General features: G+C 40.1%; 1 protein-coding gene across 2 annotated transcripts; it reads right to left on the bottom strand.

Moving 5' to 3' along the window:
* Positions 1-2,316: 2,316 nt before the first annotated feature.
* Positions 2,317-10,422, bottom strand: LOC116044803 (cysteine/serine-rich nuclear protein 3-like). Of its 2 annotated transcripts, none has more exons than XM_031292282.2 (5): positions 9,994-10,422; positions 8,140-8,310; positions 6,850-7,106; positions 6,346-6,642; positions 2,317-5,408 (listed from the first exon to the last, which is right to left on the bottom strand). In XM_031292282.2, the coding sequence occupies exons 2-5, from the start codon at positions 8,285-8,287 to the stop codon at positions 4,287-4,289; spliced, it is 1,824 nt and encodes a 607-aa protein (XP_031148142.1). In that variant the 5' UTR covers positions 8,288-8,310; positions 9,994-10,422; the 3' UTR covers positions 2,317-4,286. The 2 variants fall into 2 exon arrangements, with proteins under 2 accessions (XP_031148142.1, XP_031148141.1); XM_031292281.2 differs by having other exon boundaries at positions 2,318-5,408; positions 6,331-6,642; positions 9,994-10,421.
* Positions 10,423-19,916: the final 9,494 nt, after the last annotated feature.

Below are 19,916 nucleotides of genomic sequence, written 5' to 3'. Positions count from 1 at the left end.
CGCTTGTTTATTTTCTCCATTTCCTTTCCAGCCTTGTCTTATTTCGATAGTTCCAAAGGTTTTTCTGTGAGTGGCATCTGCTCTTTGGTTTGTGATCTGAACCTGAAGTATGAACTTTTGGTTGAGCAGGATCATTCATGTGGTACAAATACATGTTACCCTTAACTATGTATCAATTTGCAAAATGTGACCAGTGACTTTTTGTTATAACCAAAGATGTGGCAACAAAACACAAAATCTAGAATTCCAAAATAAAACCAATTTTGGAAAGCATATTTTGCATGCAGGATGCATTCATTGTGTCCAAAATGTTACGTTTTTTTTTTCAATTCAACTAGAATATTAGAAATTGTAAATAAAGGGCAAAATACATAGACATATACCATAGTTGGCATGCCAAAACTTTATTTAACTGATCACAATTTATAATCAGATATAAAAGTTTTTTTTATTTTTTTTTACTAATGTACTAATTAACTAATGTAGGCAGAAACATGGACATTCGTAAGTGTTTATCAATGTATTCATGTATCAACAACTAATGAGTTGATGAATTACTAATACCACAGTAAAAATGTCTAATATCTAATGACATCATTACACACATGGACAAATCTGTCAGTGTGCTATTTATAGACATTAACACATAATCATCCACAGATGGGATTAAAACTCAAACAAAAGTCGAGCGTCAACATTCTTCACTTCGGAACATACTACTGTAGGTTGACCAAAAAAAATTTATAATTTAAGGTTTACTTACTAGATTTCTTTCAGAGAATGTGGTTTCTTCTGGACCCTTCCTCCCATAAGACCATCTATTATCACGTCACTTAAGCCACAAACTGACCTGACAACTGAGCAACTGATCCCTATTTGCTGATGCGGCTAAAAGCCCTTGAAGAAATCTGCAAAGTGGACCCTGAGTTAGAATGCAGTTGTGTTGTGTTTCTGAAAGCCAGCAAACACAAAGTGTGTAAATCCTTGGTTAGATCAAAAGGTTAGACAGAATGAAGGAACATGGCTGAAAGGGAGAGTGGCACACCATGTTAGAATTTGCTAAAGGAACAAACTATTTTTATGTGCATTTTAAACAATATTCAATTAAATTTTAATTTAGTGTCAAATCATACCAGACAATACCTTAGGACACGTAACAGAGTAGGTCTAGACCCCACTAATAAACTACAGAGACCCAACAATCCCCCCCCCCAAAATATATTCATTCATATTCATTGGGATAAACAGGAAGGAGACGGAGGTGAAAAGCTGAGACTACCCCCACCCAGCAAACCCCCGACAAACGCTTTGCTGCTCCTGCTTCTCTCTTCCTGTTGCCGGGCAACCTACCATTACAGCTCCCCTGCCTGTGATTGATCAGCAGTGTCTCTGAGCTTGCTTACCCACAATACCTTGCTGGCTAAAAGCAAGCAGGCATTCCCTGCTCCACCAATCAACAACACAGTGGATACACACCTTACCAGTTTGATTATATAAGAGCCAAGTGATGGCTTTGTGTTCCTATTGAAAACCAGTGTACAGCCTATATTTGTGCATCATTGTTGGAGAATCCCTACTGAATGTACTGTACCTTCAGTCCCTATTGTGCCCAGCACCTGTTGCAGTTGTGTGTTGTGTATGCAATGAGCCATGATATATTATTTCTATACATGAATAGACTGGCCAGTGAGGTGAGAACACAACACAGGGCTTCCTCTTGCCCCTGTCTGATCTCGCCCCCACCCAAACACACTGTTGTTAACTCAGCAGTGCTCTCTAGGGGCTACAAGGTGCAACAAAGTCCAACTGGAAGCACTGGTGGAGTGTAGCAATGAGAAAATGACAGCAGAGTGACACAGCAGTTAGACAGATAACTGGAAAACCAAAGGTGTGTTGTCAAAATGTCCCCGAAGCCTGAGTTGTTATGCACATTTTTATAGTTTTCAGTGAGGGAAAAAAAAGCATTTAAATAATGTCTGTTTGCTGACAGAGGAGCAGTGTTCCCGATCAACACTGATGTCACAGATTGCCCTGAGGCAGAAAATATGTAATCAACAAATTCAATGACGTCAGAAAAAATGGTTTAACCCCTTCATGTCGGAGGATGCCAGTGGCCAGCAAGATGAAGTCAGTTGTTAAGTAACAGATGCCATCTGCTGGTAGAAAAATAGAATACTCTGAGAAATTCATTGTTGATTTTGTCTGATCTGATCAATACATTATTGTTCTATTTATTAGCATATTTTAAAGTTGTAAAGTAGGCCTATATAACCACCAACACAATTAATTAACCACCGTTAAACTGAGATGGATGTTAAAAAAAGTTTTTATTCACACTCATTGAAATGTACAGTTTTTTCAAAAAGAAAATGAAATATATTTGGCCCCCAGTTTTGGCAGTATTGAGAGAAAAAGATTATTACACTAACAAGCCTATCTCATAACTGAAAAAGTGCAGTTTTACCACACTGTTCACAACACTGTAAAATGATAAATAACATGCACCGACAAATCATGTGTTTAAGGCAGATTATATGAAACAGAATTGTATTATCTAGAAGGCCAGAAGAAGGCTAGACGATTTGGCATCATTCTATAGTGATGATGTCAGCATTTTCACATGTTCACATTACAGTACACTATAGTTTACTTGTTGAAACATGTGCTTGAGATTCTTTTCTTCTGTAGGATTAAACAACACTAAGAGTCACCATACCAGCAGACCGATGAGGCTGTATGGACGGTAGATAGGAGCAACGGTGTCTTGAGCTAAATGCTAATGTCAGCCTGCTAACAAGCTCACAATGGCATTGTTAACAAGCTGATGTTATTGTTCATTATCTTAATTTAGCATGTTTAACATCTGCTCACTAGCACTAAACACAAAGTACAGCTAGGGTTGATAGGAACATCATTAGTTTTGCAGATATTTGGTCAAAAATAAAGTATGGGACAAAGTTGACACAATGTTGCCCTTATAATGGCGCTAGATGAAAAGTTAAACTTTTGATTTTTTGGGCTACTTGGAGACATCTGAAATAAGCTGTAGACACAATACTGACATACCATCACAGTCTGAGTTGATATGGCTAACACATTAGCAAACAGGTGCCTTTTTACACATCCAGCAGACACTGAGCAACATTAGCATTCCATGAGAATCATGTCTCTGTCCACCTGATGAATGTAAGTCCAATATTCATTCCCCTTTTACCTCTGTTTTTGGTCTCCACCAACTCCTGAGGGAAATATCTGGCTCTTTAGCTGCTAAATGCACCATGATCACCAGCTAGGTGCCACTATTGTCTGCCATTTGGTGATGGACTGGTTATGTATTTATCTTTTATATATTTATTATTCATATGCAGATATCTGTTTATAGATATTAGCCGAAATGCCATAGACTCGTACTGTAAACATGACCGGCGCATGGAAGAGGAAGTCTTGGTTCAGATATCTGTTATCCGATATCCATTAGCTACACCGTTGTAGAGTCTTTTGTCAGAATGATAGCCAATGATTTCTGAGATTGCATACAAGTAGTCATGATCCATTGTTAATAATAAACTATGGCTGCTTTAAGGGATGTCCCAAAGTATTATAACTCATTCTGTGCGGAACAAGAATGTCTGTACATTATTTCAATATTGTACAGACATTACTTGATATACAAGTCTAAACCAAAGATCTGAGCACAAAAAGGAACAAAAAAGACCTTTAGTATGAATTAGAACAGATTTATGTTGGCAGTAATTCATATAAATACCAGTGTTTTGCCAGTGACATCACTTATCATTTTACAGTTTGTGTAAAGCCTTGAAACATCTTAGCTAAAATGAACACATGCTATACAGACAGGCATTTAAGAACGATTAGCAGCAATGATGAGACAGCACAATGCAAAATAGTGAAACAATACAATGCACCTCAAAATCTTGATTTGTCATAGATGCCATTCACAACCAGGAAACATGCTGTAATGATCAAAGACTGTATAAGAGGGCATAAATGATACTCCACAAATTTACAAGTAACACACAGAAACACTTTTTTGTTTTATTGAGCTTTGTCAATGAAGTTTTTATTTAATAGTCTTTATCTAAACCAACAACCCAAGAAAGGTTTAGAGACAACTGGAGTTAAAATTAGATCACCTCTTTGAACCTGTGTGACTCATTCTCTCTTTGGAAGTGCACTTATCAAGAACAAACTGATGTTTGAAGCTCACAATTCTTGACTAAAGATTTCCAATTATTAACTGAGGCCTCTCTAAAGCATTTGAGTCATCAGGTACTGTCTGAGCATGACGTGTCTGTGATTTGATCGCCGTCTCCCTGCTTTTGTGGTCCTGGCTGCTCCTTTATCAGCTCCATTGCTTCCCCCTTTGTCTGTGCCGCAGACCCAGTCGAAGCCTCTGTCTGTGAGTCACGGCGGTCTGGATTGTTCTGGCGGTCTGTGGGGAGCGGCTGTTTGTCGGCTGCACCCACGGGGGCAGTGTTGCTCTCATGGGTGTCTACATGTAAGCAAGTTTGGAGCGCCGGGGACTCTGCGGGGTTGGGGAAAATGCAGGGAGTGCTTTGCTGTTCTGTTTGGCGGTGGAGTTCTGGTTTTATTTCTGACTCTAATGCAGTCTCTACTGTGGGGAGTGTCGGGGTTACAGGGACATTTTCACTGAGGAAAACATGGGTGTCATTCACAGAGCCGTCTGTTTGATAACGCTGCATGGAGGGAGTGTTGTTGTGAAAGGGGTTACCGAGGCTCATGTTAGAGTAACTCAGCACAGAGGGAAGTGGAACCGAGTAAGGCGGAGGACTCGTTCCGTGCAACGAGCAACCCCAATCTTCCTCCTCTTCATCATCTTCCTCCTCATCGTCTTCATCGTCTTCTTCATCCTCCTCATCCTCCTCTTCTTCTTCTTCTTCTTCTTCTTCTTCTTCTTCCTCGGGGTCCATTGTGTCTAAGCTGTGTGTGCTGCAGTCCGACAGCCCACTGCAAACACTGCTGCCATCCTCATCCTCCTCATATGCTTCATCATCCTCATCCTCTTCATCTTCCTCCTCCTCCTCTTCTTCCTCCTCTTCATGTAGATGTGAATCGGTGTCGCCTGTGTTCTGGAGGTGCAGGATGGGAATGTGTGACGTGCCACTTATCAATGGGAACTGCAAGTTCGGCGGCTGCTGCTGCTGCTGCTGGACCAAGGAGGAGTCGCCATGGTAACCGTTGCCATTGGTTACAAGCTGCGGCTCCGGCTGCTGCTGCTGCTGCTCCTCGCGGCTCTTCTCCAGCTCCAGCTTCATGATGGTGTGCAGAAAGTGGGTGCGGACCCGGACCGGGTTGAACTCCAGGCGTCCCGTGTTGTTGCTGCAGCCGTCTTTGGTGCAGCCACAAGGGAAGGACATGCGGTCCACCTGGGGACAAAGACAAATTTACCTGTGGCGTGCACAAAAGCTGTCAGGTTTCAGAAGGGAGGGAACTGCAGGCATGAGACCCTTTGGGAAATGGTAGACGGCACTACTTACGAGGGCTGGGTACCAAATTCAGTACTTTTTAGGCACCGACCGAATTGCCTCCATAGTATCGAGTATCGAAAAATGCCTCATCATTCAATACCAAATTTCAATAGCTAAGGAGTAAATCTCATCCGTGACAGTGAGCCAGTAAGCATGCAAAATGCTTCTACCAAGATCTAATAATGTCTGTGATTGGCTGTCTAAAGTAACACGTCGTAAAGGCAGCAGGAAAAACTCTGGGCTCAAGAAGTAGGAGCTGAAAAATAAATAATTTATTTTTGTTAAAATGAATTTCATAAAATGTGTATTGAAAAAAGAATCCTTCAGGAACCGGTATTGAAGTCCCGGTATTGGTATCGGTACCGGTATTGAAGATTTTTGAACGATACCTAGCCCTACTACTTACTGCAATCTTAAAAGCTGAAATAAAAAAAGTACAATAGAATTTGGAGAATAGACCTGAACTTTGTGTAAGGACAAATACACTATGATTAAATTATTAAATATTGTGTAGATCTTTTCATTTTTTTTTAAATGAGGATTAAAGCCATGTGACAAATACGAGACACATTAAAATAACCATTATAAACTGTCAGCCAGTTCCCTGGAGAACACTAATGTGGGACCCTTGTCACTGCAGAAGAATAAATAAAACTGAAATTTTCTAGTTTTGATATTATAATTTTAGATAAGAATGCATTTTAAAAATAAAAAAAACTTTTTTTTAGCAAAACTGTATTATAATTTCAGTTTGACTTTAAAGAAGTTCTACTGCACAGATAGACATGAACAAAACTTTAGTATTATAGATGGGCCTCACCACAGTTCCATTTACCTGGCACTTAATGCCGGCCAGGCTGCAAGCACAGGTCTCCGGGTCGCATATCCCCCGGCAGCGGCACCCACACTCCTCTCTGGAGACGCGGAGGGTACGCAGCTCGTGCTTCTCCTCTACATCAATGCGTCGGACCCCCGAGGTACGGAGAAGGGCGCGGCGCCTCCTGGTAGTCAGAGGTTGGAGGAAGAAGTAATCGTCCACCTCCGTGTTGTCCACATCCAAGTCGTCTTCGGAGATGTCATCCAGCGTCAGGGTATCCGCCTCCACAGATGACACGGTGCCATTCTTAGTCAGCTGGAGGCCAGAAAAGTAAGTTAAATTAAGATTGGACATGTATGTACACCTACACATAATTGTAGACCCTCAGGAGAACACGTTAAGCTGAAGACTGACTAAAAAAACTTGAAAACATATAATTAACAAGGAACATTCTGAAGCTCAAGATCCAAACATTCCACGGCACTTTAGGTAAATGAGGCTTTATTAAGTTGTCCCACTGACTTTGTGTTTGATGGCATTGAGTTTCTCCTCTTTGAGGTGATCCCTCAGCATGTTCCGGTGGCTCCGTTTCTGCTCCATGGCAAACTCCCTGAGGCTGAAGCGCTTCACCCCGCTGTGACGCGGTGACATCCCCAAGGTGCTGCCGCCCTGTGTAGGCACACTGGTGAAGCCCTGCCGACGGTTGAAGTAGTAGACGGTCACGCTCTCAAAGTGAACGTTGCGGCCCCGCAGTCGCTTTGATTGCTGCTGGAGAGTGGCTGAGATTGAGACAGATAGGTGGAAACATACTGAGTGAAAAAAAAAAAACAACTTAATTTCTGACGGACGTGAAAAGAATTGGGTTAGTGTTTAGTAGGTGTACATTTGCTGTGTCACTGGGTCTTTTGGTGTTATGCAGTTATGTGTCATCAGCATAGAGCTGCAATTTAATGTAAAATCTCCATAATATGTGACCCAATGGCAACATAAGTGGTCCTAAATAGATCCTCAGAGGACACCACAAGTGAGGGGGGGGGGGGACTTTTAGTAGTAAGGCAGGAATAAGACCATTTGAGAGCCATGTCCTTGGTGCCATCCTGTCATGTAAAATGTAATTTAAGATTAAAATGGAGCAGCATACAGAGTCAAATGCAAGGTGTAAATAATTGGTGTTCATAATGAACACAGTTTTGGTACAATAAAAAGAAAAAGTCAGATTGAAACTGTATGGTAATATAAAACAGATGAAAATGTATTCTTATTGGTACGTATATTTGTTGCTGTTGAATTAGGGTGATCACTATATATAAACGTTTATACTCCTTACACTCAGCCCTGTTGGAACATTTGCTGTAGGGCCACTAATACTGTAGGTGGAAAGATTGATTTATTGATTCATGATTAATTAAATGCAAAACAGCATATTGTTGCTGCATATTGTCATAGTGTCAAGTGCCAACGCATACATAAAAATCCCCAAATGATCCCTACAGTAACCATGTTTTCTTTCTCTGGGACACAGTTGTTGCACCTTTCCACTGTACCAAAACATACTAACTCTGTCCATCCTTTGCTTCATCTGGATGACTGTTCACCTGTCTATCCATATGTTTAATTATTTGTCTGTCTGCTAGCTTTCTGTTCGTCCATCTGTCAGTCTGTCTGTCTGTCTGCCAGTTCTCGTCCCTGTCTGTCTAAATATATTACAAGTATAAATATAGAGTATAAGTCACTAATGGTTTGGAGGATGGGAAGGTGGGAGGGAGGGGGTGGTAAGGGTGTTAAAGAAGCAGTGTGGTAATGTGTTCTTACAGTCCAGTAGCCCAGAGGGGACCGGATGGTTGAGACTATCGCTGCTGTTGCCGCTGTCACTGCAGGACACGTCCTCATCAGAGCCCTGCAGTGACAGGTAAGGGGGCGGGCCCTCCTCAAGCTTCCTCTTCAGGATCCCACTCATCATGTGGCTCCTCCCACTGGCCGCAACTACACAAAGGACAAAGTTCATTGGTGACCACAAATGTATTCAGGGAAGAACAATAACAATAATAATGGAGTGCAGTGGCTTTTGAATTGCGGAATTTTCATATAAATGATCAACTGTGTAGCCACAAAACTTGATGAACTTAATGGGACTAATTTAGAAAGAAAACCCTTGATGTGGTGACACAAAGTATTATTTAGAAATGCAATTAGGTGGCTTTTACAGGCTTTTAAGCTCACAAATAATATTTGACTCTTTTTGTAAAGGATTCTCAAACATGTTGGAAATGAAACAGATCATGTAATATTTTAAAGCCATAATTACAAGACTGAATTACCTATTGTTTCCCATGTATTCATCTTAAGCCCATTTCATTTATCACACCAGCTGAACCAACTACATTCACTGAGCTACCACTCAATTATGCAGAATTTAATACAAGCCTTTGTATGGAACTTGCAAAGCATCAACGCAAAGCAAGCGCCTGAAAAGAAATGAAATTACTAATGAAGTATTTGATCACACATTTTTGGAAAACTGTTTTTGTACTTTGAATGTCAAACATAACACATTTTTCAAAAGTACTTCTCAATTGAGCTTACTTAACATACATTTTGCAGGGAATCTGGGTTAATTTAAGATGTTTTATGCAAAGCTTGGCACCCAACCAGTATCTGTTGTTACTTTGTGATGCTTTAAAAGTAGAGTATGACTCGCATCAAATGAAGTGTTGCGCTCACTAAGATTTTGATTAACTGATATTTTGTATTAGTTGTTTTTGTGAAAAAAGGGTACCCTTCTGATAAGAGATGATAAGTTATTTCCCACACTTCAAATGTGATGCTGCTGGTAATGGGGAGCGTATCCTTAGCCCTCTGTACTTTGTTGATACTTAAATTTCAAATTTGTAAAAAACTGTTGAGCTGACTGCTTGGAATGGTAGAGGATTACATCATATGCAGCAGAGCTAAATGCTGGGCCAAGCTTTTCCTCTCAAACAGGCTTTGTCTCCTTTCTCTTACTACCTACTGCAATACAAGTTTTCCTGTGCCATGTCCTTTACTGCCTAATCTTCATTTCCATTCCTCATTTCTTTTAATTCCTCCATTCTTTATTATTTTTTTTCTTTTATTTTAAGTTCCCGTTCCCTTTACTCTCTATCTCCAGCCTCCCTGGTAATCAGTCACATACTATGGCTCACTACTTTTCAGGAATAAAACATGTAAAACCAGAAAGATCTGTGGTAGAAGAGACACTACATAACATCTCTATGTATTTGATGTCACAGCGGGTGTTGCAGTTTTTATTCCACCCAGGAAGCTTTCCTGTGCTAGCCATGCCTCTTTAACCTAAATGTCCCTGCTGGTCAAGCTCTCTTAACCGGTGCCATTTAAAGCACCAATCCCTCACACACACACACACACACACACACACACACACACACACACACACACACACACACACACACACACACACACACACACACACACGTACAGCATACAAGCCTGCTCACATGTCTGCATGCATGCGCAACCTCCCACTCCCCAATGTCCACATCCCAAACACTAACAGGGGAAATCTTATTGACAAATGTAAATCAGCATCACCCTGTGACGTGAACAAATCTCTGCCTGTGTTGCTGCATGCAGAAAGGCTTTCTTTGAGTCTGTTTGACCGCCACTGACCTGTTTCCTCAGCTTGCCTTTGGTTTCCAGGAAGTCCTCGACTCTCTCCTCTGCATCACACAGTGTTCACCAGCAGCAGCCAAACATCCCCATGTGTCGTGATGATGCAGTGAGCGCTGCCATGATGCCTGCTTTCTCTCTCTCTCTTTCTCTCTCTCTCTCTCTCTCTCTTTCTTTTCAGCAGCCTCTTGCACTATTGTGCAACACTGAACAACACCTCTGCCTCTGTCCCTATCTCATGCGTTCTCCCTCTGCACCCTCATCCTATGCTCATACTGTCAAGTCCCTCTCTATCTGATTCTCTCTTGCTCTGTACCCCCCTTCCTTTCTTTCTCTCTCTCTCTCTCTCTCTCTCTCTCTCTCTCTCTCTCTCTCTCCTCACAAAGACTTGTTAGCCCGATGCTGCTGCCGGCTGGAGCGCTGGAGCTTGACTGAGGTGAAGCAAGCCCTTGGAGATCACAGAGAGAAAGGGAGGGGGTAGTGGATGTGGGGGTTGATGCGATGGGGGTGGGAAGTGTGAAATACCTCTTTTTCACAGTTTTCAGAGCAATTATTCACACGAGTATATAAGCAATATTTCTTTACAACGAGAACAAATAAGTGCAATCAGTGAATTTCTCCAACTAACGTCACAGGGGATATCGGGTTTTTTTCACTCCCTGCAATATTTTATTTCTCACATTTATTACTTTGAAGGGTATTTATAATGCAAATGTAATGCTTTGTTATGTTCCTTCTTTTAGTTTCCATGAAAGGCAATTTGAAATTTAAATTGACAGCAGAGACAAATTGAACAGAGGAAACAAAAGGAAACAAGAGGACATAATGACTGGGAAATAAATTATAAAAAAAAAAAAATATTCAAAGGGTCACTGACATTCATTAAAAGGGAAGAAAAAACATGTCTATGACACAAAAATACACAAGTAACAAATCAAGGGAAGAGAAAAAGGGTTTAAATGTTTCACGCTGGCTTCCAAACAGATAGAAAGATTGTACTGCCTTAATTGTATGCTTTTTAGGCTGAGGATATTAAAAAACATTGCCATATAACCTACATAATACCAAAATAATGCAGATACTGCACTTTGAATTTTAATCATCTTCATTAAATTCAAGGGGAAATTTCAGTATCTACCAACAAAATGTGTTCATTCAGCTTTCTTTCCCATCGTAGCTATGTTGATCATTTACAGCCTAGTTTACAAGGATTACATTTTTGTTTCACGGCGTGGGTTTCTGTACGTCTATGATACATTACATATGCAATGTAAGCTATACTAAAAATATGTACTGTACTGTATATAGAAATCAATAAAATAAATACATTTCCAATGTATTACACATGAAATATATGATTTATTGAAAACTAGCTTAACCTCACGAAATCCAAATCATTTTCCTGGGAGTCAAAAGATGAGATGGCACTTACTCTGCTAAGCTTACGCTTGTTAACGTTAGCTTCATTTTTATTCTTCATCATGATTTGACTTAGCTATATTACCACACTGTAAAACGGCTATCGTCTGACACTGATTTAGCTTTGTATTACCTAAATGTATCTGCATATGCAAATATCTGTTTATAGAGACATCATCTCTGAACTCCAACTTCATTCTCACTTCCCAAGTTGCTTACTGGACCCGGCGCATGGAAGAGGAAGTCTTGGCCCGGATAGCTGCACCGGAACCCCCCGAAATATTGGCCATTGTCTCCAAAGGGCTACCCCGAGGTTGACCAAATGTTGACTTTTGAGCTCATATATCACAGTCAATAATTTTGAGGCAGCATGAAATGTGCAGTTGACTAAAATTTGAAAAAGCTGTTTTTGTTGCCCATGCAAGATGACTCACTGCCTCTGCTTACATGTACAGCTCAAAGATGCACACATGCAAATTCAAGGTGTCATGTATTTGTACAAAGTGTCGTGTGTTCTTTAACGATAGCACTCGCAGCATGAACTAGAAGTCATTAACTCAATCAATCATCAACTCAATTAGTCCTATACTAATACGGCCTGATGACATTAGGTTAGCCTTAAGCTGTACTTTTTGCAAGCTAACACGCTAACCAAAGATGGTGAACATGGTAAACATTACACCTGCTAAACAACAGCATGTTAGCATTGTCATTGTAAGCATGTTAGCATGAAAAAATGTCAAATTTGGTCTGAAATAAACCCAAATCTAAATCAGTCATTCATTTCTTTTTAAATAAATTGTAAACACTTATTTTATATATAGAGCTTTGGAAGATAACTATCAATATAAACTACATTTCTTTCAGAATTATGTGATTAACCACCCAACCCCCACCCACAAGCCCCTAAACATGGTTGCTATAGCAATGCTAGACCCGGAATGTTCTCTCTTCCGATAATAGTCGTGCTTGGTTAGAAAGAATATCAGAAATAAAGCTACCAAGAGCCTTGAGTTTGTATGTACTGTACAGAGAAAGAGAGAGAGTGTGTGTGTTAAAGTGATTCATCTGTCAGGAAGACATTTTCTTTTCTCTTTTTCGATCGCAGCACAGAGGAAGTGGGAAGCAATATGGACTCACATGAAGCATCTGAGTTCTTTAATTAGTTTTACAGCTTAGTGACCTACTAAAACTGAATGTTGAAATTGTACTTGTAGGCTAATTGGTGCATTTATGGGAGATACCACTCAAGTAAATATTGATGATATCTCTCTCTCTCTCTCTCTCTCTCTCTCTCTCTCTCTCTCTCTTTGCAGCGAGGAGCTGCATTTATTAGTTGAAAGGGTAAAAACTACCGAAGCTGTCAGGGTGCTGTTTGCTGTTGGATGAAACTACCAGAGCGTGGAGGACAATGTCCTTGACCATAAGAGCAAAATGCACATCACAACACAAATCAAGTGATTGGTATGAATAAATATTGTCACATCATTGCAGAATAGCCACAGATTCAAAATATCCTTTATTAAAATTCCTATACAATACATGATGATAGGTGTTGAGAATTAAAAATGTAAGGAGCTAAACGAAAAGTTACTGCATTTTTTGTAGATAAATAAACAAAAAAACACTATGATGAAAACGGAATGTGTTTTTTATATGTAGTTTTTTTGTTGTTGTCAGTAATTAATAACTGACCTCCACTTTCTGTTCGAGAAGGCCTTTTTTTGGTTTTGTGCTGCGCTCCAATTCGCCTTGTTTTCTCCTGGCAAGGATGGAGTGGCAATGTGCTGGAGACAGAGTGATCCTTCCAATCAGCTTCCATGGCAACGGGCCACGAGAGGGAGGGTGGAGGGATAGAGGGATGAGGAGGAGGAGGCAGCTAGAGGGGTTATGGGGAGGTGGGGGCTGGGATGTGGCAGCTACTGCTGAAACATGCGGGGAAAGCTGGAAGAGGTCTGCTTTTTCACAGCGAAAGAAAGAAATCGGTGTGTGTGTGTGTGTGTGTGTGTGTGTGTGTGTGTGTGTGTGTGTGTGTGTGTGTTTGTGTGTGTGTGTGTGTGTGTGTGTGTGTGTGTGTGTTGGAAATTTCAACAATGCGAAAATTAGACATTAACATAACTGTCTATCAGGCACGTGATTATATTTTTAGCATAACATTGTATTCATCATAGAATACATCAAATGTCTTCATTAGTATGAGATGGAAAACATGTAAAAATAACACCCTAATGGCTATTCTCTCCTTTCAAACTCAGTGCTGATGTGGCTCTTAAAGTCACTAGAGGACACTATAACCATCTGCACATGTGTGTATGTGGACAGGGCTATTAAGGCTCCACATCTCTCCACACAGTATCCTGTAATAAATAATTAACAAAACTTACTATTGTTACTGTGTTTTATGTCTGCAGGATAAACAACCTTAATAGTACCAGACAAGGTAATCACTGTCTGATAAGGGAAAAACTCCCCACAAAAAACTGTGGAAAAAATAGAATAAAACCTCAAAAGAGAAACTGACGGACAGACATGCAATGCGGATGAGCAGCTAACAGTCGGCTGTTTGGCTACAGTGTCAAAGAAAAAAATCTAGGATTGTGTTCAGGGGCGATTCTAGGATCAGACCTTTAGGGGGGCTCAGCCCATAATGAGAATGTGACACGCATACAGTGCCTGCTAAATCAGTAATTTCATTAATCGATAATCTCTGAGCTAGCTACTGAACAACAACGTCAGCTAACATTTTTTGACACTATGATGGAACTAAACCTGACACTTTATAAGTCTCAGTAATAATGACCAATTTGACACAATGTTCTAACATTCAGTTTCAATTTTAGTTGCTTACGTTTCAATTTGGGTTTTAATCTGCGCCATGAAATTACCAACTTCTTCTCTGGGGACTACCAACGTTAAACTTCACAACCGCACTCCTACTCTCCCTCTGACAGATTAGATAGAGACTCAGCCAAAGGCGGGAGTCTGGCACAACCTCCTCTGATTGGCCAAAACTACGTTTCTGTTAACCCTTTCCTTGACGGGGTTACAGGTGGATAGCATCGGAGACAGACACAGGATTTTAAACCTGTTTCAAGCCCTTTGAACCTGTAATTGTTTGTCCTCTGTCACTAACAGAGGGTCTCACTTGAAGTAACAAAATTGATTAAAAAATATATATATTTTTACTCATCAAGCATGAGGAATACAGAGAATGCTTGTAATTTAATACACAGTTGTGCCATGAGAGGTAGTTAAGTTCCGGTTTTGATTTCCACCATTTGCGTGCCGATCTCCTGCAGGCTTTGCTTAAGAGCATGTGTTTCATCATTAACCTGTCATGATCCTGGGTTTTGTTTGATTTCCTGTTTCATGTTGTATGTGTTGTGATCGTCTGCCCTGTCCTGATGTGTTTCACCTGTCCCTCATTACCACCCTCATTTCCTTTCTCTTGTTTTAGTGTTGGATTGTCTGCTTGTCTGCCTAATGTTCCTGACTCTCAGTGTTATTTTTATCCTAGTTTTTACTTCTCCAGTGTTTAATGTTTCTTGTCTTTTTGGATTCGGCTGAGTGGACTGGTTGTACTGGGACAGAGAGGCTGAGTGGACTGGTTATACTGGGACAGAGAGACTGAGTGGACTGGTTATACTGGGACAGAGAGGCTGAGTGGACTGGTCATACTGGGACAGAGAGGCTGAGTGGACTGGTCATACTGGGACAGAGAGGCTGAGTGGACTGGTCATACTGGGACAGAGAGGCTGAGTGGACTGGTCATACTGGGACAGAGAGGCTGAGTGGACTGGTTATACTGGGACAGTGGACTGGTCATACTGGGACAGAGAGGCTGAGTGGACTGGTGATACTTCACAATGCACAAGACACAGATTGTTGTTCGTTCAGACAGGTGAGTACAACAACACACTCTCTATGATGGTTGGAACTATCTCTCCAGAAAAGAACGCCAACGTTGCTAGGCAACGTGTGTGTGTGTGTGTGTGTGTGTGTGTGTGTGTGTGTGTGTGTGTGTGTGTGTGTGTGTGTGTGTGCAAAAACTGTGCAGCTTTACATTTGCTGTGTGTTTGTGGCTGCAGCCGCTCTGAGTTTATACAGTACAGTACATGTTGGTGTTGTCTGCTTTATTCTGCTGTTAAGTATAAAGGAAGTGGCAGGTTTATTTATTTTATCTAGCTTAATAATGCTTGTTTTCATAGCTCTTTTTATTTAATGTTGGTTATCTTTGTTTTTCTGAGTGTTGTCCTCTTTTCTGGTATAATTGATGGGAGGATAATCAGTTGTACACACGTGTTGCAAATAGCAAAGGAATATATTGTTGGTTTGGACTTGAGCATGAGTGTGAGATACGTAGACATGTAAATGCACTACATGTTGTAGCCTAAATGGTTAATTTTATCAAAATGTAAACTTTTGCTGGGTGTTAAATTTGCTGCTAGAATACCATGGCCATTTATTTTTACAAGAGGACTGAAATAAAAATATTCTGGAAGCAATTAATGTAATTTACCATGGTGTCGACAACCAGCAGGGGTCTTGGTCAGTGCCACCATCCTTTCATTCTACGTTTTTGCTTCAGCTTGAGTCATGAGCCCATCATTAATTCCCAACCTCTGTCCAGTTCTGCTGCCTGGTGGGGTGTAATTGTTTCCCCAGGGGCCCAGATAAATGGCTCAGCTGTCGAGCTGCTCCGTGACCCACAGACGTGTGTGTGTGTGTGTGTGTGTGTGTGTGTGTGTGTGTGTGTGTGTGAACAAAAGAGAGAGAGAGAGAAAAGGATGGGTTGAGAGTTTCTATACCTCAGGGGAACAAATACATGGTCTGAATTACATAATTTCTAGTTTGTTGTATTTCCATTATGACCAGAACAGCCATTTTTTACAGTGGGCATAACATTATGAAAATTATAAATCCAGGACTTATAGTAGTTGACATAGAAATAGATTTCTATGATGCCTAACATGCAGGTCAGTCCTTCCAAGAATGATAGCAGGGAGAGATACAAATGGCTGCCAACGTTTTGTTTGTCTTGTGAGTCATAAATTTCACTTTGTTTGAAATGAAAATTTAAAGAAAAAAAACATTTACTCCAAGTACATAAAGCTGATTATTTACTTGGCAAGTTCATTTTCCCACCTGTATCTCTCACTGAGACTTTGTGCTATGCATATTTCCACTTGTGTTATTCCATTCTGCTGTAATTAACACATGAATGATTCATTGTTCTCCTGTTGGCATCACTTGAGGAACATTTTGACACAAACACTGGATGTAAAACCAAACAAAGCTGTACAAAGAGAGATGTTTCTGGGATTTAATGTAAGATTTATTAGCTTGGTGTTTTGACGTGTCACAGTAGAAAAGCACAGATGTTAATGGCAAGTTTAATGATGGCTGGATCTGATTTAGCTGCTTCAGTTCTGGCTCACTGTCATACTGTTGTTGCTACTGAGACACTTGAATAGAACAGAGCCATAGTGGTATGAATCAGTAGGTGAAAACACCTGTGTGTGGCCTTTAAAAACAGCAGTCATGTTAAATCCTGGCTGCCTAGATCCAGATGGATCCTCCTTATTCAAGTAAATATACATTTAAGTCCTTAAATTTCAAAATAATCAAACTTATTGGCAAGTGACAGGTGGTTTAGCTCTTCCTAAAATGCACAGAAACTTGCTGTTCACAAACCAGCTTTCATGGACATTTTAAGATGGCGTGAAGCAGACATTTCCACCATTTATACCTTCAACAAAAGTTTTTTTTTTCTTTTTCTAAATGACATCACCTTTAGTTTAATAATCCTGTGGTGTATTTCCAGGTAGTGAACACCAGATGGCAGACTTGGCATTGATAACAGATTACAGGCATTTGATGGTGGAATAAAAGTAGGGGAACCCGATCAAATAGTGAAGACTGTTATTTCAACATTAATGCCTTAACAGCCACATATAATATCATGTTGTTTTATTATTATTTTTTTTTAGATATTATCAAATGAATAATTTTACTGTGTCCACAATATATGTGGAAATGGGGCAGGAAAACCTGTCTTGCTAGGGACCCAACAGGAACCCATATACAGACCCGCAAAGGTGCCCAAACCTTGCTTTGGAAATCCTATAAAAGCCTACTGGGCTTACTTGTTAGATTGAATGGGATATTGTCTCCAAAATGTTTCAAGCGTGTCAACCTAGTGGCCCATTGTAAGACCTATGAAACCCTGCAATTTCTCAACAGAGGATCTACCTTTCCAATACTCAGCAGTTCCATCTTTTAACATGTGTTATTGCCCCCTTTAAACCAGAGTATACTGCTGCAGCCAGCTGTGATGAATGTGATCTGTCATTTTTTCCTACTCAGAAGAGGAGGAGGTGGCTGAGAACCGGTCAGGAGAGCAGATGGCATGCCCGTCTGTCTGGTCTGTTTAAAGAACACTGCAGGCGAAGCCCCAAGTCAAACAAGCCAACTACACGGCCCAGGATGATCTCAGAGCTTCCACTCTTGCTTTCCATCCTGAAGACATCAAGACTGACTCCTTCTCTCAACTTCAAAGTACAGTAGAGTGTAACCCACTCTAAATGCTTCCCCTGGAATTAACTGATTTGTTATTTGAGCTTTCTCACAGTAGAGAAAGTATTACAGCTCCACAATATTGAGCATGGAGTGGTTGTAATTTACTATGACACCCAGCTGCACTCATATATTAAAAAAAAGGAGATTAATTTCAGCTTTTAAAGAATTCACATTTTATTCATATGCGTTTACCACAACTTCACATTAAAAGACACTTGTGCATGCAATGTTTTGTTTTCACTATTACTGTAGTAGACCACACTGTTAGTACCTTGCATTACTGTCCTCTGGCCTATCAGATGACCTGTTGTGTTATATTGAATTCGAGGTAAGAAGTAAAACCTCAGTAATTGGAGTAGTGTAGCTGTCATCTGATCTGCTGTGTCTACCAGTGTGCATAGAAAGTGAGCAGTAAGTGTCATAGTGTGTATAGGGAAGTACACTATAGTAAATTCCCAAGGGAAGTAAATTGTCTGGAGGTGTACACAAAATGTTTTAGCAGTGGAATGTGGCTATTCTGGAGTATGTGAACATGATTCTGTAGTTGTAGAACTATAATTAGTCCGCATATTGTGATATCTGACGTGAAGATTAATTTTCAGCTATGGCCCGATTAGTTTATCACACTCTGTTGCCATCAGTAATGGGGTGCAGCAGGTGTCTATTCTTGGTCCACTAGTACTTACATTAGGGATACAAATAACGTTTATTTTCATTATGAATTAATCTGCCAATTATTATACAGAAAATATTGAAAAATGTACAATTTCCTAAAGCCCAATATGAGAAAAAGTAGAGCTATGTAAACCCATTTTAACTCCAACTTATTTTTGAAATAGTGAAACTTGTCACCCTCTCCAAGGAGGTCAAAGGTCTGCTACACAGCTTTGTTACTGCTTCCATTCCAAAACATTGGATAAATGAACCTGGGTCCTCTAGAAAATTAATGCTAACCACAGAAAAACAGCTCTTGATTATATATTTTGCTAATTTTAGTGTGATTGGTGATGTCTTTTTTTAAAATTCCTCTCGACAACTGGGGTCAGAGTTCAAAGATCACTGACACCATTCTGTACCCATAAACTATTTGCTTCAGCTCATGAGTCTATCCTTTACCCTGAAAGCCCTGGTTTGATAATCATACAGATTCCATCTACACACTTTTCTGTGAGCTGCCAAAAGGCATTTGGGTAAATGAAGAAAATAAATTACTGAAGTTAAAGTAGAGGAGGTGGGCTGAGGATAATTGATTATGCCAAAAAAAGCAAATTGCAGCTCCTCCATAATAAAGTGTCTGTGGGAAGATTTTTACAACAAACATTATTGATCCCTGCTGAAAAGTTAGGTCACTGAAGCATCAAACTAACAGGGTAAAGACAGGACAAATGGAGTAATCTAAAAACCAACAAAGAAAATCATTAACCATTAAAATACTGAACAATGAGACAATATAATACGTTAACAATTACGGGGTGCTCCTGCGTTTTTGTCAATTATCTGAGTTATTGTGGCTGCGGTAGAACCGTTAATACAAATATTGGATATACTAACTGTAAAGGCTAAGCCCAAGCTTTAAGCCCCTGAGGTGCTGTACCACAGGTTGAATAGCCTAATTAACACACTTTTTACCTTGTTTGATCAATTAAAGTCCAAGTTGTATTTGCAGTTAAAACCAGTAGTTCATTTTATTTCCATTACATCTCCAGAATTTCTCCAAACAAACGGTGGATGTGTGTGTGGTCAAAAACTGTCTGTGCTTCTGGGTAGAACACCTTACTAACCAAAGATTGGTTCCTATTCATTCCCAAGAGTTCTAATTGGCTCTTACACTAACCTATATGTGAAAAGTGAAGACTGGCCTACATGTATATTGGCCTACATGTATTTTTTAACAATTGTGTTGAAATGTGCACATTGTTCATTTA

The sequence above is a fragment of the Sander lucioperca genome, chromosome 24 (genome assembly GCF_008315115.2).
Source record: "Sander lucioperca isolate FBNREF2018 chromosome 24, SLUC_FBN_1.2, whole genome shotgun sequence".
NCBI lineage: Eukaryota > Metazoa > Chordata > Actinopteri > Perciformes > Percidae > Sander > Sander lucioperca.
Note: the sequence above shows the minus strand (reverse complement) of the source record. Positions and strands in the feature narration are given on the sequence as shown.